Source organism: Somniosus microcephalus, chromosome 1, assembly GCF_052327205.1.
Source record: "Somniosus microcephalus isolate GS21.2 chromosome 1, FLI_Smic_1.0, whole genome shotgun sequence".
Lineage (NCBI taxonomy): Eukaryota > Metazoa > Chordata > Chondrichthyes > Squaliformes > Somniosidae > Somniosus > Somniosus microcephalus.
Genome location: NC_140987.1, coordinates 274683675 through 274699405, shown reverse-complemented (window position 1 = coordinate 274699405; position 15731 = coordinate 274683675). Strand labels below are relative to the sequence as shown.

The 15731-nt window shown below is 43.0% G+C and overlaps 1 protein-coding gene across 2 annotated transcripts in view; it reads left to right on the top strand.

Moving 5' to 3' along the window:
- The window catches only part of LOC147124804 (leucine-rich repeat and immunoglobulin-like domain-containing nogo receptor-interacting protein 2), a 378485-nt gene extending 363750 nt beyond the window's left edge, over nucleotides 1-14735 (top strand). For both annotated transcript variants that reach the window (XM_085993419.1, XM_085993428.1), the window contains exon 3: nucleotides 4633-14735. In XM_085993419.1, coding sequence (XP_085849545.1) covers nucleotides 4633-6486 — 1854 coding nt within the window. In that variant the 3' untranslated portion in view covers nucleotides 6487-14735. The remainder of the gene's footprint in view (nucleotides 1-4632) is intronic.
- Nucleotides 14736-15731: the final 996 nt, after the last annotated feature.

The window sequence follows — 15731 nt, the reverse complement described above, 5'->3', positions numbered from 1 at the left end:
ACTCGAGTACTCTGCCCTTTGGTTTGTCATCCTCACCCCTACCATTCTTAAAAGAGAGAGTTAACTGCCCTGTGGTCTGGGGATCCCTGGAATCGAACCACCCCTCTGCTTTGGCCTTGATCCTGGGCAGGCTGTTCGCCACCAGGGTCCTCAGCCAATGAGCCCTAGGCTCCCCCTGCAGCTGCGCCCGGTCGAGCACCACTGCACAGGCACTCCGGTAGACAGGCCAAAGCCTGTCTGCGAAAGCCTGCAGTGCCTCCCCAGCTGACTGCAGTGTCCTTTCCACTCGGGAGAAGGGACTTCCATCATTGAGGCCCATAGCCTCTAGGATGTCATCCTTTATCCCCTCTAACGTACCCTGCCCCCTCTTGCTACCCACTGAGAGCGACTGGTACAAACTACTATCCAGGGAAAATAAAAGTAATTTGGCTGTCTCAGCTTCGTTACAATTATTGATCCCCCCCACCTGCTCCACATCTGTAAAATGGACAGATGGGCCCCCTGTGCTGGTCAGTTTGGTCAGGATAGAGACCATTACCTGCAGCTGGGGGGTCGTATACGGGATCAAGAAGTCACTCTGCAGTGGTCCTTGCTCTTGACCATCTACAGGCGCACCATATTTCTGCTGCCGGACAGGGCACATGGGTCATGGTCCTGGCACTTCGGGCGGTGGTCGAGCATCCTCCTCTGCCTCACAGTCCTCCTTATCTCCCTCCTGCTCTTCCTCATCTACCCGGGCCACTCCCGGAGCTACCAAGCAGACCATCCCTTTGGCCTTAGATAGAGCATCGGTCAAATTTCGGATCTGCTCATGGCAAGGACCATAATTACCCTTATCAAACCTCCAGTGCTGGCGACTCTATGCCACCTGAATATCCTTCAACTGCTCTCCCAGCACCTTTACCTCACTCAACAAGTGAGCGTTCTCCTCCCTAACCACCCTCTCATTCCCCTTTGCCTCAGTTACCTGGCATTGCAGGAACACCTTATGGTTACGGAAGGTTTCCTCCGGGCTTATTCTCCCCTGCTTCTCATCCCTTAGCTCCGTGCATAACCTGCTCCCTACTACAGCCCTTGTGTCGGACTGTGCCTCGGACTCCCTGAGCTCTGCCTCTAACTTAGCAACCTGCTTAACTAGCAGTTGGACTTGTCTTTGTAGACAGACGAGCCATATCGCCTTTTCAATGCTGTGCCTATGCTCCTTGCCCTCCGTCCATTCTGCCGCTGTGTCCACTGGATGCTCAGCACACATCAAGCCCAGCACCCACTTCTTAGTGACGTTAACCTTCTTAAACACATATGAAGAAATCCTTTCCTCCATTTGGGATCTTTCACCAAAAGCGCTGTCCATGACTGATTTACACTCCTTTAACCCAGATCCTGCCGCGGGTCACCAAGAGATGTAAGCGGTTTTGATCCTAGCCCAATTGCTAGACGGATGATTCGAATCGCCCCTCGCCTTACGAAAGTTCTATACCCAGGAATTATTATTCAGAGTGTAAATGGAATAAGTCACGGACAGGAATGCTTCGGTGAAAAGTCATACTTATATTTATTTGGTCTAACATACATTGGCTAAAACATGCACTATTAAATGAAATCACTGTCTCTGTGGCGAATAAGATCCAGGTTACAAACAACATACATACAACTGGGGACTATAACATGCAGTAATTCCCTTGTTGCTATGGTGGACTCTAATTCCACCCCTACCAACGAATTACCCAGTTGCATAAACCCCTTCGCCTGGCTGAACCAAATGAAGCTTCCACCCTCGGAATAGCCCAAAAAAACTTCACTTCTGAGAAAAACCCTGAGCTCTTACACCTCACCCAAGATATCTGGTTACCAGCTTGGGACACTCGAGACCATGCCTACCACCACACACAGTCAGTCTTAATCACTCCGCTCAGCTGTGGGAAGTCACTTCCGGAGGCCGTTCCCTGTGAGGGATTTGCAGTTCTCAGTCTCAGCGGCTTCTTCCTCTGGTACTTCTTCTTGTTAGGTCGATCTTGGTGGAGCGGGAGTGAGAGCGAGAGAGTGGTGGAAAAGGATCTATCTTTATAGGAGTCTTGCTACCCCTATCTTTCCCACCAATCTTTAAAATCCTTTTGTTTCTAAGCACTCCAGTACTTTAGTCAGTGATGGGCCATCATCAGACCCATGAGTATTCCATGATTGGACGAATGGCCTTAAGTCTGGGACATATTGCAGTCTTTGCGTTGGGAAAAACTGGCTCCTCTTCGGTTGGCTAGGCTAGTGGGTTCATTGTTCTGCTTCTCTTCTGAGATGGAGGTGAGAAGTGCTTTTGCATATTAGAGTGGCTTTCTAATAGGTTCAAGTTTAATGGGTGCCTCAGGGTCCTCAGCCCCTTCGTCAATGGCCCCCTTCCTTTTTCCAGGACTGTCGGGCGAACCCATACATTCTGGATGACTGATGGTTCTTTTGTCACAGCCAACTGCCATACATTTGCTGGAGTTTTAACAAACCAGTTTTTCACGTATCTGCACAGGGCAATCCCATCATAGGGAAAATACCCTCAGAAAAATCCCATAAAGTCCACAAAATATTCTCGACTGAGTCCATTCTTCAAACAGAGACTTTGCGATCCTTTCAACTGACAACACAAATGTCAAAATAAATTTGGACATGGTCCTTTTAAGGAAACCAGCTGATGACGCGTCATCAAATGACGTCACCAAACCCGCTCCCTCTAATTGGCTGGTAAATGCACTGGGCGGGCTTAACAAGCCCAATCAAGGGAAATTCATTTCAGACAGTGGGATAGAGCTAACAGTGGGGGTGGAACCCGCCCCGACGTCGCCCATCATGGACCCGCCGAGGTAAGGAAAATCCCGGCCATTATGTTAAATATATAGGCCCAGTTATTCTGATCCCTATAGGTGGGTATGCGCTGTGCACCCACCCTTAGGGACATCGGAAATGCCGTTTTCAGGCATGCACAGCGCATGCACTGAAAACCGGCATTTCCGATCTGTTAGGAATGGTCTTGACAGATCCTCCGGCTGCCCTGGAGAAGGGCCTCTGCGGGCGGATAGTTCCGCCTTTTGGAGACCCTCCGCCCGCAGAAATCCTTTACAATTCTTATGCCTGGTAAAAGCAAGCGTAAGGCTTGCTTTTATCAGGATAAGAGTTGAAAAACGTAAAACAAAAATTTTTTCACTGATTTATCATTTAAAAATACTTTAAAAAAAGGTAAGTTTATTTTTAGCCCCGTAAAAAACTTTAATTATTTTTTTTAAAAATTAAATTTTTGTTTAAAATACTTAATTTATTGTAATTTCAAGTCATTTTAAAAATGTGATTTAAAAAAAAATATTTCAAGTTTTACTATGTTTTTAAAAAACTTTTAAGGTCACTTATGAATTTGGGCCAGCATAGGTCCCATCTCCGGTTCAGTGGTGTTAGTCAGTCCCATAAGTAGTCTGAGCATTTTATTTTTATTGGAGTCACACTCTCCTATATTGACTTCTGTGATAGTCAGAGGCAGGCCTATAGCAATAGTACCCTCTTGTGAACTAAACTGAATCCCCATGTCTTCTGCATGTGTATTTCATCAATTTATCTGAAGGTGGATTTAGTTAATGCTAGATGAGAAAAAGGTTTGGCTTGAATTGTTAAGCTTTTTTATTCCATGCTTTTTAATGGGGTTCATTTCTCAAGACAGGTAAGGGTATTAAGGGCTATGGAACCAAGGCAGGTAAATGGAGTTAAGATACAGATCAGCCATGATTCTAGTTGAATGGTGGAACAGGCTCGAGGGGCAGAATGGACTACTCCTGTTCCTATGTTCCTAGCCCATGTTGGGATGGGGATCAGAAGTCAGACGAAAGGTGGCTAACATACTAATCAGAAGTTGTTTTCCATTCTGACATTGTACAATAAGTGATTCAGTCGCTTTTCTGGGCAACTGGAAAACCCTGCTCTCCCATTGTAATCTCTGTCCGTGAGAAAGAGCATAGACCAGAGACAGGCTTTTTGATGCAGAGAAAGTAGCTTTCGAAACAGCATAGTGCACAAGCAGTCAGGTAGTAAAAGATAGGAAACTGCAGGGACAGGTGGTTCCCCCTTGGACCGTGGGACACAATGCTGACAGGTTACTCTGTTTAAGTAAAGTAAGACGACCCACCAAAGCGGGGCAGCATTGTGATTTTGTTTGTTTTATGTCATTATATATATGAAGAGAAGTTTTACCGATTGAACTAAATGGATTTGATCATATTTGTTGCTTTGTACATTCACGTTACTGTGGATAAAGTTCGAATGAGTTGAATTAAGCCTGGTCTCCTGTAGTGTTAAGTCGGAGAGATTGAAACAAAGTGAACATGCAAAAGAGACAGAGATCCAATCCAAATCACAAAGGAGTTTCATTGTTACACTCCTAGGTCTTGTTATTGTATGAGTAAATATAGCGCAGCGTGAGTCAACTCCCATAAATGTAAGAAACTCAAACTGCCACTGAACCGAGAAGGTATCTACTGCAGACCCAAATTCATATCGTTCCCAAACTGCATCAAAATGATTCCACCTATGGTGATAACAGTCGTGTGTTCACTGATGTTGAAGTAACTAAAGCTTTCTTTTCTCATTTTTGTCTCCCCTCTGTTGTAGGCCCTTGACAGAATGGTAGACTGCATCAGCAAAGTCATGATTCACGTGGCCATATCGTGTTGGCAGCCATGTCTAGGTCTGGCTCTGATCATCGTTCTCACTGGGTCTACAATGGGATGCCCAGCTCGGTGTGAATGTGTTGCACAGAACAAATCCGTCATCTGCCATCGCAAGCGCTTGACTGTGATCCCTGAGGGCATTCCTATCGAGACCAAAATATTGGATCTAAGCAAGAACAAGCTAAAGTACATCAATCCGGATGAGTTTGTGTCCTATACCTTACTGGAAGTAATAGACCTTAGTGAAAATATAATATCAACCGTGGAACCTGGCTCTTTTAGTAATCTTTTTAACTTGCGCTCCCTTCGCCTGAGAAGTAACCGCCTAAAACTGATTCCCCTTGGCGTTTTTACTGGATTGTCTAACTTGACAAGGCTGGACATCAGCGAGAACAAAATAGTCATTTTGCTGGACTACACGTTTCAGGATTTACATAACTTAAAGTCTCTGGAAGTCGGGGACAATGATTTGGTTTACATTTCACACCGAGCCTTCAGTGGACTGCTGGCACTTGAGCAGCTGACCCTTGAGAAATGCAACCTTACGGCAGTGCCAACAGAAGCACTGTCTCACCTTCACAGTCTCATCCGCCTCCAACTATGCCATCTCCACATCAATGCCATCCATGCGTATGCCTTTAAAAAACTATATCGATTGAAACACCTGGAGATTGACCACTGGCCTCTGCTGGACGTACTCCCTGCCAACAGCCTGCATGGTCTTAATCTCACCTCCCTGTTCATCACCAACACAAACCTATCTGCGGTGCCCTATGGGGCATTCAAGCACCTGATGTACCTTACATACCTGAATCTGTCCTACAACCCCATCAGCACTATCGAAGCGGGCATGTTACAGGACTTGATACGCCTTCAAGAACTGCACATGGTCAGCGCACAGTTGCTCATCATTGAACCCCGCTCTTTTAAAGGGCTATATCTCTTGCGGGTCCTAAACGTGTCACATAATCTGTTAGATACTCTGGAGGAGAATGCATTCCAGGCTGTAAAAAACCTCCAGGTGCTCTGCATAGACCATAACCCGCTGGCATGTGACTGCCGGCTGCTGTGGATCCTGCAAAGAAGGCAAACGCTGAGGTTTTCCGAAGAGCATCCAACGTGTGCGTCGCCGGAGAGCTTCAAAGGAAAACAGTTTCAAGATTTCAACGACCTTTTCCTACCGAGCTACTTCACCTGCCAGAAACCCAAAATCCGAGACAAAATGCTGCAGCACCTGGTGATTGACGAAGGCCAGGTGGCCCAGCTCATTTGCCATGCCGAGGGTGACCCTCTCCCGGTTATCTCCTGGCTGTCTCCGCGCAGGAGGCTGATCACCCTCAAGTCAAATGGAAGGGCCACGGTACTGGGTGACGGCACACTGGAACTCAGGCTCACCCAGGTTCAGGATAGCGGAGTCTACCTTTGCGTCGCGAGTAACGCTGCCGGGAACGACACCTTCTCAGCCACGCTGGTCGTGAAGGGACTTTCTGAGCACTTGCAGGGAAACAGGACCTCTCTGTACATGACCGATTTAAACGACACCCATTCCAATGGGACGCATGTGTACATGACAGTCGCACTGGACCTCAAAACTATACTGGTGTCCACTGCCATGGGTTGCTTCACATTCCTTGGCGTGGTCTTGTTCTGTTTCTTGCTCCTCTTCGTGTGGAGTCGGGGGAAGGGCAAGCACAAGAACAACATCGATATTGAATACATTCCTCGCAAGTCTAACGGAGCCGCTGTTGACACAGAGCAAGGAGGCACGCGAAGGTTCAACATGAAGATGATATAATGCCAACAGCAAAAGGCTGCATTTTTTTTAAATATTAAAAAAAATAAATCTTTAAGCTGTCTGCTCGTTATGGAGCTAAATCTTCACTTGGGTAAAGCTTCCTGGCACGTCACACAGCCAGGGAGCTGGTACCAGCTGATGGTACAAAAAAATGGTTTATCGTGGCAAGTGGGGATTTGGAGTTGCTTTCATGGCGCCCGTGCCTTGAATTTAAATGGAGGAAGGAAGTGCCACTGAACATCGGGTTCCTTCACTAACCTAGTTTAAACGACAGCCCGTGTTACACATCTCTGATGACTAATCTCACTGGTGAACTGTTTGGTCAAGTGAAGGAGAAAATCAGTCGACATTTTATATAAAACCTTACCAGTCCAGAAGAATTGGTCTTCACAAAAGTACCAGTGGGTTTCTACATGGAGAAAATGATTGTTGGTGAACCCTCATATCAGTGCAGATTACATTGCAAAATACTGAGGGGGTGGGGGCAGGGGATAGAGATGATCAAAGGTGAATGGAAGGAAGGAGGGAGGGAGTGGGGCTGTCCTTTTTAATGGAAGTCATTTTTTTTAAGCAATATGAATGAAGTGTTTATTGGTGTACAAGACATACCAGCATTGGTTTTGGGCTGAAGAAGCAGTGCTGAAACATAGGTCCAAAATGTATGCTTTGTCTACCTTCAAATTCATAAGGCTATCATACACTGACAATATTTTAACGTGAAAAGTTAACTTCACCGTCGAAACTAAATGCAAAATAAAATTGAAAAATTAGTAAAGAAATTTTAAAAAATTGGAATTATATATATGTTGATTTATTTTCTGCATTGATTCTGGATACAAATCACATGGTATAAAGACTATGATTGTATGACGGAAGTGTCTGAATGGAAAAGCCACTACATAATACTGAAATAGTAGGTATGTTGGTGATGCCATAGCTCTGCTGTCTGCAACCTCAAGCCCCATCTCTGGAGGGATAGGCTTCTTCACTAAGTCTTAAGATTGGATAGCATCAGGCTTGGCTTTGATTTCCCTCGTTCATGACCAGCAATAGTCTGCCAACACTCAGTGTTCAGGCTTGCTTGTGAAGAATGGTCAATTGGAAAAAGGGACGGAGGAGTTGTTGGCACCCATTGAATTATATCCCAGCAAGCAACAGCATCTTGTGAGGATGAGAGAAAGTTGTGGGGGAAAAATAGACATTGGAACTTAGTGTTAAAACAACTCATGGCCCCCATTTACTAAGAATAGGGATCTGTATGTTTTCCACATTTCCAACGACATTTGGACCCAATGCCAACAAGCCTAAAGAAACTTCATATTCCATGTTCTCTTAGCTGACCCATCAGCTAAATTATGATTGTGACTGGAAAAGGATCATTTGACTTCAGCTCCCACAATGTAACAGAAGCCAGATATGCCAAGTTAACTGATCCAAAAACCACCTCCTGGTAATACAGAAATAGAGAAGCAGATTGAAAAGACCTATATTTAGCTAACTGGAAACATGTTGAGGAAGATGCATGCCCTCCAGGCTGAAAGCAAACTCCACTCTGCTACTGTTTCCCATAAGAGGCAATTCAGCCCAAAAATGAAACAATAAACAGTCAATTTTTAGTGAGGTTTGCTAAGAGCAGGAAATTAAAAAACAATTGCCAAATTTATACAGGTGAATGCAACACAACAAAAGCAAATAAATGTATTTCTTAATAAATTTGAATTTGGCTTCCTAATTTATTAAGTTAATTATTCAGTGCCAGTACTTAGGAAACGTAAGAGCAGGAGGAGGCCATTCAGGCCCTCGAACCTGTTCCACCATTCACTTAGATCATGGCTGATCTGTACTTCAACTCTATTTACCTGCCTTTGCGCCATATCCCTTGACACTCTAATAAAAATCTGTTGATCTCAGTCTTGAAATTTCAATTGACCCAGCATCCACAGCCTTTTGGGGGAGGGAGTTCCAGATTTCTACTACCCTCTGTGTGATGAAGTGCTTCCTGATTTCACTTATGAATGGCCTGGCTCTAATTTTAAGATCATGGCCCTCTTTTTCTGGATTCCCCAACTAGAGGAAAATAGCTTCTCTCTATCTACTTTATTTAATCTATTTTTAGCATTTTAAACACCTCAATTAGATCACCCCTCAACCTTCTAAGCTCAAGGAAATACAACCCATTGGGAATCCTTAGCTCTCCTAAAACATCATTCATATGCTGTTCGAGTTAGGTGTAGACAAGTTTACCACAAATGGAAATGAGCCCCTTGTAATCCATTGCCAATCACATTAGATTTGCCTTTCCATAATATGAATTTGAGGTTCTTCAAGGAAAGCTACCAGTTCCAACCCCCTAACCCCCATTCAAATTGTACATCGCTCATCACAGGTAAATACACAACAGCTTTTTAAATCCATTTTCCCATGTTGTGTACTATTTTTGCATGAACAAATGAAAAAAAAATGAATCATTTGCTCTTTCAGCAAAAAAAAAGAAAGGTTTTCACAGCACAGTGCAGATTTGGAGAGTTATGTTCATGATTGCAAACATGACATTGAATCCAAATTACCAATTATCAGTATATGCTTGCATTTTCAATTTGCTGCCGAACCCAAATCATTTGCGAGTGGACCCAGATGTCATGGTTGCAGAAAACAGATGGGCTGATTCATTTTAGGAGAAATGTCCATTAGCTGTCCCCATAAAACTATGATATGCAATAATAAAAAAAATATTGCAAATGATGAGACTACTATATTACACATATAAATGCGTCAATAACATTATAACAATTTTATGGCCCTGAAGGGTCATCTCAGAATTTTAAGAGATTGAGGATCCCTCTAAATTATGAATGGGGCTAAAAGATATCCTCTGAATTTGGACACAGAGGTAAACTGTAAGGAACCCTCAAGCTACATTTTTGCTGCTACACTTCAGCTACATTTATGATCTACCACCTGGCTTTCTACTACTTGTTGTCTTCCATCTACATTTTGGATTCTTTATTTCTCCCCATTCTGCACTCAACTGTCTCAAATGGACAGCAGATCAATTCAATTCAATTTTATTTGCCATATGTACTAGTACAATGGAATGCTTACTCCCCGTAGGGACACGTCAGCTATTTTTACAGCGCCGTGTTCAGAAAGTCAATTCTTTGTCATGTCTCTGAGCGCAGTCCAGGTCCATCCTATCCCTCCATGTCTGCACCAATGTAACTAAAGCCTGTCAGAATAAATTATTAAAACTCAAAATTTATATTCCATCTCGTAACTCTGCAAGTTAGTCCATTCAGGCCCCATTCCAGGAGGTAAGCATATAATTTTTGTTTATACCCCAGCGCAGGACTGCATTGTTGGTGGGTGGTCAGCCAAGGTCCCATCTCTCTGTGCCAGTAGTTCAAATGGAAGCTGAAGATCCCTTTGGCACTATTTGAAGAGCAGGGAGTTCTCCCGATGCCTTGACCAGCAGTCCTCCCCCAACCCACACCACCAAAAAACAGATTAGCTGCCCATTCATTTTCATTACTGTTTGTAGGATGCTATAGCGTGAAAAATGGCTGTGACGCTTGCATGCCATACACTAGTTATGTATTTCCAACTAAATCATTGTATGTGATGCAATTTGAGAGATGTAATAATGTGCTATATAAATCCAAGTCTCTTTCTGTTTCCAAATTTATTTCTTGAAATCAAATATCCCACGGATCTTCATAACTTTTTTTAATCACTCCAAAAATATAGGCAAATTATTTTTCAGCTAAATGTTTGACCATGTTTGAGTTGAAAAGGCACGTGGCAGCAAAATAGATTATCTCTACTGGAGAGATTGCAAGATACTGTAACAAAATATGGATAAAGCTATGCTTTTATTTCCCAAACCTATATTACAATGTTGTCTGAGATTTCGTTTTGTCTGTTAACAGATGCGAGGTGAAATCATATTTTATATTGCTATGAAGTTAATCCACATTGTATGCTTAAATATTGTGTAACACTAGGGGTCCATCACTCCAGTGGGGCAATCCAGGATGCAGTCAGTTGCTGAAAATTTGATTCAATTCAGATTGCATTGTTCCAAGTTGAATTCAATCATCGCAATGTTTACACCACCTCCTCCCAAAATATGCATTGTGTCTGATGACATCATGGACTAAGGGAATCTAGTGGAGATTTAATGCCATGATGATTGCACCAGTTGAAGTCACTCTGAGTAAATTTATATATTTTTCTAGGGAACGTGCGGTGGGAGAATTTCTTCTGTGTATATGTATAATGAAGAAAAAAAAGAACTTGCATTTCTATAGCACCTTTCACAATCCCAGAGCACTCTACAACCAATTAAGTACTTCCTTTGAAGTGTACTTTTGCAATGTAGAAAACACAGCAGCCAATTTGCACACAGGAAGGTCCCACAAATAACAATGAGATAGTGACCAGATCATCTGCTTTAGTGATGTTAGTTGAGGGATAAATATTGGCCAGGACACCGGGGAGAACTCCCCTCCTCCTCTTCTCAATAGTGCCCTGGGATCTTTTATGTCCACCTGAGAGGGTAGACAAGGCCTCGGTTTAACATCTCATCTGATAGATGTCACCTCTTGACAGCCCAACACTCCCTCAGTACTGCACTGTCAGCCTGGATAATGTGTGCTCAAGTCTCTGGAGTGGGACTTGAACCCAAACCTTCTGACTCAGACTCAGAGGAGAGAGTGCTACCAACTGAGCCACAGCTGACACCTATGAAATTGTAAATCCTTCCTTTTTGTAATCAGAACCATCTTATTCAGTTAGCCTTACATTCTGCTTCTACATTCCTAATGATAATGAACTAACCAACTGACTTGTAACCCTCCATGGATTTGCTGTTTATCTCGAGGGAGACATACAAAATACATCTAGAGACTTGTATTACAACACTGCAACAGCAACTTGTATTTATATAGTATTTTTAACCTAGTAAATGCCCCAAGGGACTTCAAAGAGGAGAAATGGATGTGAGGGCAGACTTTTAGACTCGCACCAAGTCAAGTTCACCCATCACCCCTGTACTCGCTGATCTACATTGGCTTCCTGTTCAGGAACGCCTCAAATTTAAAATTCTCATCCTTGTGTTCAAATCCCTGCATAGCCTCATCCTTCCCTATCTCTGTAACCGCCACCAGTCCTGCAACCCTCTGAGAACTCTGCGTTCCTCCAATTCTGGCTTTTTAAGCATCCCTGATTTCCTTCGCCCCACCATTGGCAGCCGTGCCTTCAGCTGCCTGGGCCCTAAGCTCTAGAATTCCCTCCATAAACCTCCCTACCACTCTCTCCTCCTTTAAGATGCTCCTTAAAACTTACCTCTTTGAACAAGTGTTGGTAACCTGTCCCAAAATCTCCTTATGTGGCTCAGAGTGAAATTTTGTTTGATAATGCTTCTGTGAAGTGCCTTGGAATGTTTTACTTTGTTAAAGGAGCAATATAAATTCAAGTTGTTCTTGTAAGCAGTGACATTGGGTTATTTCATATTGAACTATTCATACCCTGCAATAAAAACACAAATTAAATTATTGTCTAAGCCAGGGATTTTGAAAAACTTGAGAAGTTCATTCCATAAACAACCTGAATTAACATTATTGATTTTGTATGTGGGCTGGGAGTCTTTTTTTTATTCGTTCCTGGGATGTGGGCATCGCTGGCAAGTCCAGCATTTATTGCCCATCCCTAATTGCCCTTGAGAAGATGGTGGTGAGCCGCCTTCTTGAACTGCTGCAGTCCATGTGGTGAAGGTACTTCCACAGTGCTGTTAGGGAGGGAGTTCCAGGATTTTGACCCAGCCACGATGAAGGAATGATGATATATTTCCAAGTCAGGATGGTGTGTGACTTGGAGGGGAATTTGGAGGTGGCAGTTCTCCCATGTGCCTGCTGCCCCTGTCCTTCTAGGTGGTAGAGGTCGCGGGTTTGGGAGGTGCTGCTGAAGAAGTCTGCTTAAAGTACTTTGTCCCATCCATTTTTTTGTAGATCTCCACAAATCAAGTGCCATCCCTGGTCAAGTTAGCAAACAAAATATTACTAGAACCACTGAAAAATGTTAATTATTCTTGTACTAATAAGGTACATAGATAATCTCCTGTTTCTTTTCGTGGGACTTTTCATTTGGAAGAAAATCTAATTATCCATAATAGAAATGTATGCAAACTAATTAATTTTAAGTATCCGTTCTCTTGATGCCTCATATTAAAAATTAATCTGATGAGGAATTAGGCAAAGCAAACTTGGAAATATGATTTTTTTTTAAAATAGTTTAAAAGTGCTCTTGTATTCCTTCATGGATTAATTAAAGGCTGAAAATTGACGAGAAGGCCAAGAGGTGGAATGTGGTTCAGCTCTTCAAAATTTTGAGAGAAATAAATTGCTTTTCTATTGTACTTGGACCCATGCTAGTGACGTCAGCTCCTGATGTTCTGGTCAAATGCAGCCAACCTGCAACCTGAAAGGAGACGTGGTTGGGTTACAGCTATGGCACGTGTCGGAGGTTTGCACCAGTAGAATGGGTCTAAAGTAAAGTATAAAAGCAGCTGTGGGTTAAAGTGGATTAACTGGTGTAGACGTAGAAACAGAAGATAGAGGTTTAGCACTAACAGGACTAAAGTGAGATTAAAGATTAGAAGAACCCCTGTCTGCAGAAAGAGCAGTTGAGAATGAGCTGGATTACCTTGGCTGGGAATATGATTGGAAGTTATAAAGACAGGATCGGGCTGAGATGATATACTCTACTATACTGTGGGGTGGAGACATTAAAGGGTGTAATGCTGCTAGGGAACAGCAGGCCAGAGCTAAATAGCGGAGAGATAAGATAGATAAATGTGCTGAAATTTTGCCTGATTGCAGTAGGGAACCAGGGAAATTGTATAATCAGGAGATTACATAGATAATAGGGCAAATTCCACAATAGGATAGATGGTACATGGTGTGCTGAAAGAGCGAGCATGATGGCCTTTTCTCATTCAGTGGCTTTTTGTTAATTAGTCATTGTGGGTAGACAGCGAGTTTTGAAAAGAAAAACTGTTTCAGTAATCGGAGTGTAATTATATCACCTCCACGAAAATGACATTGTCACATGCGACACAAATCCTGATACAAGGTGCACATCCACCATGCCCAATTAGGCAGTTTACAAAGACAATACACAACACAGCACAACTCTTCCCCAATGTTTGCAATACAAACTGGCATTGCAAAGTCACTCCAATCATGTGATTTAACAACAACAAACAACAACTTCCAATTTTATAGCGCCTTTAACATAGTAACATGTCCCAAGGTGCTTCACAGGAGCGATTATCAAACAAAATTTTGACACCAAGCCACATAAGGAGATATTGGGACAGCTTGCTCAGAGGTAGGTTTTAAGGAACATCTTAAAAGAAGAAAGGTAGACTGGCGTTGCTTGCATTGGAAATTTTAAAAGATGCAGAAGGTCTGAAAACTTGCAGTGCAGACCTGGATACACCCCAAGCCAAATATAATCTTGTAATTGTAAAAAGGAAACCATAACATGATTAATCTATTGGGTCACTCATCTCGTCAGTTTGGAGAAAAACCCATGTCATGTCGAAAGGTTATTTTAATAATGACCAATGTATTTTCATGAAGATAAATGTGTATCTCCAATTGATGATTTGTCAATGAGCTCCATGCGTTACGAGTTACATCTAGCACATGAACATTGCCTTTTCAAAGAAAAAGTCTACGGATTATGTGGGTTTGAAATTTGCTACAAATGAGGTAGAGCTATGAACATACACTGCAGCAGAAAGAAGTCACCTTATTTTTCCTGCTGACACAATTATTACTGAAGTTATTATACAGTTGATTATTTTTGTAATCTAACTGAGTTCAGAGGAAGTTCATTCTCATTGAAGCAGACATCACCTCCAGTGATGTCAGTCCAGGTTAAATGGATGTTGAAATTGTAAACGTCAAAAATTAAATGAATCTCAGATGTGTTTGGGCTTTTAACATTTTGGAACTATTATGTTCACTGCATGTTGAAATAAAGTGATAGTATTTTATCATAAAGCTTCTAATTTGTTTTCTAATTTCAGAACTTCTGTTTTGAGTCCAACCGAACAGATAGGAAAACATTCTTTGCTGCCCTCAAGCTCATGGTTAAGGGTAACCAAGAGAAATAAGACTCAATTGAGCTCCAAGAGGATGTTTGAGTCGGAGAGGAATTTTACAGAATATTTTGTCCCTTAATGGCCCTGGGTTTTATCGCCTTTCCCAGGAGATTTCCTGGCTGTGGGGGTGGTTGTGAGGTGAGGTGAGGTGAGGGGGGGGGGGGGGGAGAGGAGAGGGGTGGTTGGGGAGGTCGGAAGAGGGAAGGAGAGTTTAGCCATGATGGTCCAGCCATCGTGGTGTGCGCCAGGTTTGATGGACCAGCTGATCTTTTCCTGCCTGTCATTTTACAGGGTGAACAGTGGATCCCAGGTACACCAGGTTGGGGATCTTGATTTCTCAGCTGGCGTTTCCACTCAGCATCAGCAATGCGATAGTTGGAGGTGCCTTTGCGGATAAATTCCCGCCATGCTTTCTTATCATGAGCAAGATGTTCCCACTTATTTTTCACTGTTTCAGAGTCGCTTTTACGTCGATGTTCCACCTCTTTTGATGTCCGTCAAGAGATCGCTCGACAGTTGTCAATGCGCCATAAAAGATATTCTTTGGGATTCGTTCATCAGACATTCACACCACATGACCTGGCCATCGTAACCGTGCCTTCAGGATCAGAGCACCCATGCTTGACATAGGTATTTAAAATCATGAAGGGTTTAGATAGAGTAAATAAAGAGAGACTGCTTCCAGTGGCTGAAGGGTCGATAACCAGAGGACACAGATTTAAGGTGATTGGAAAAGGAGCCAGAGTCGACACGAGGAAAAACTTTTTAACGCAATGAGTGCTTAGAATTTGGTATGCATTGCTTGATAGGGTGGTGGAAACAGATTCAATAGTAACATTCAAAAGGGAACTGGATAAATAATTGAAGGAGAAAAATTTGCAGGGAAATGGGGCAAGAGCCGAAGAGTGGGACTAACTGCATTGCTCGTCAAAAGAGCTGGCGCAGACTCAATGGGCTGAATGGCCTCCTTCTGTGCTGAACTATTATGATTCTATGTCCGCTTTTTTTAGGAACCTCGGTGTCAGGGATCTTATTTTGCCACCTGATCTTCATTTGTTGCCTCAGACAGCTTAGGTGA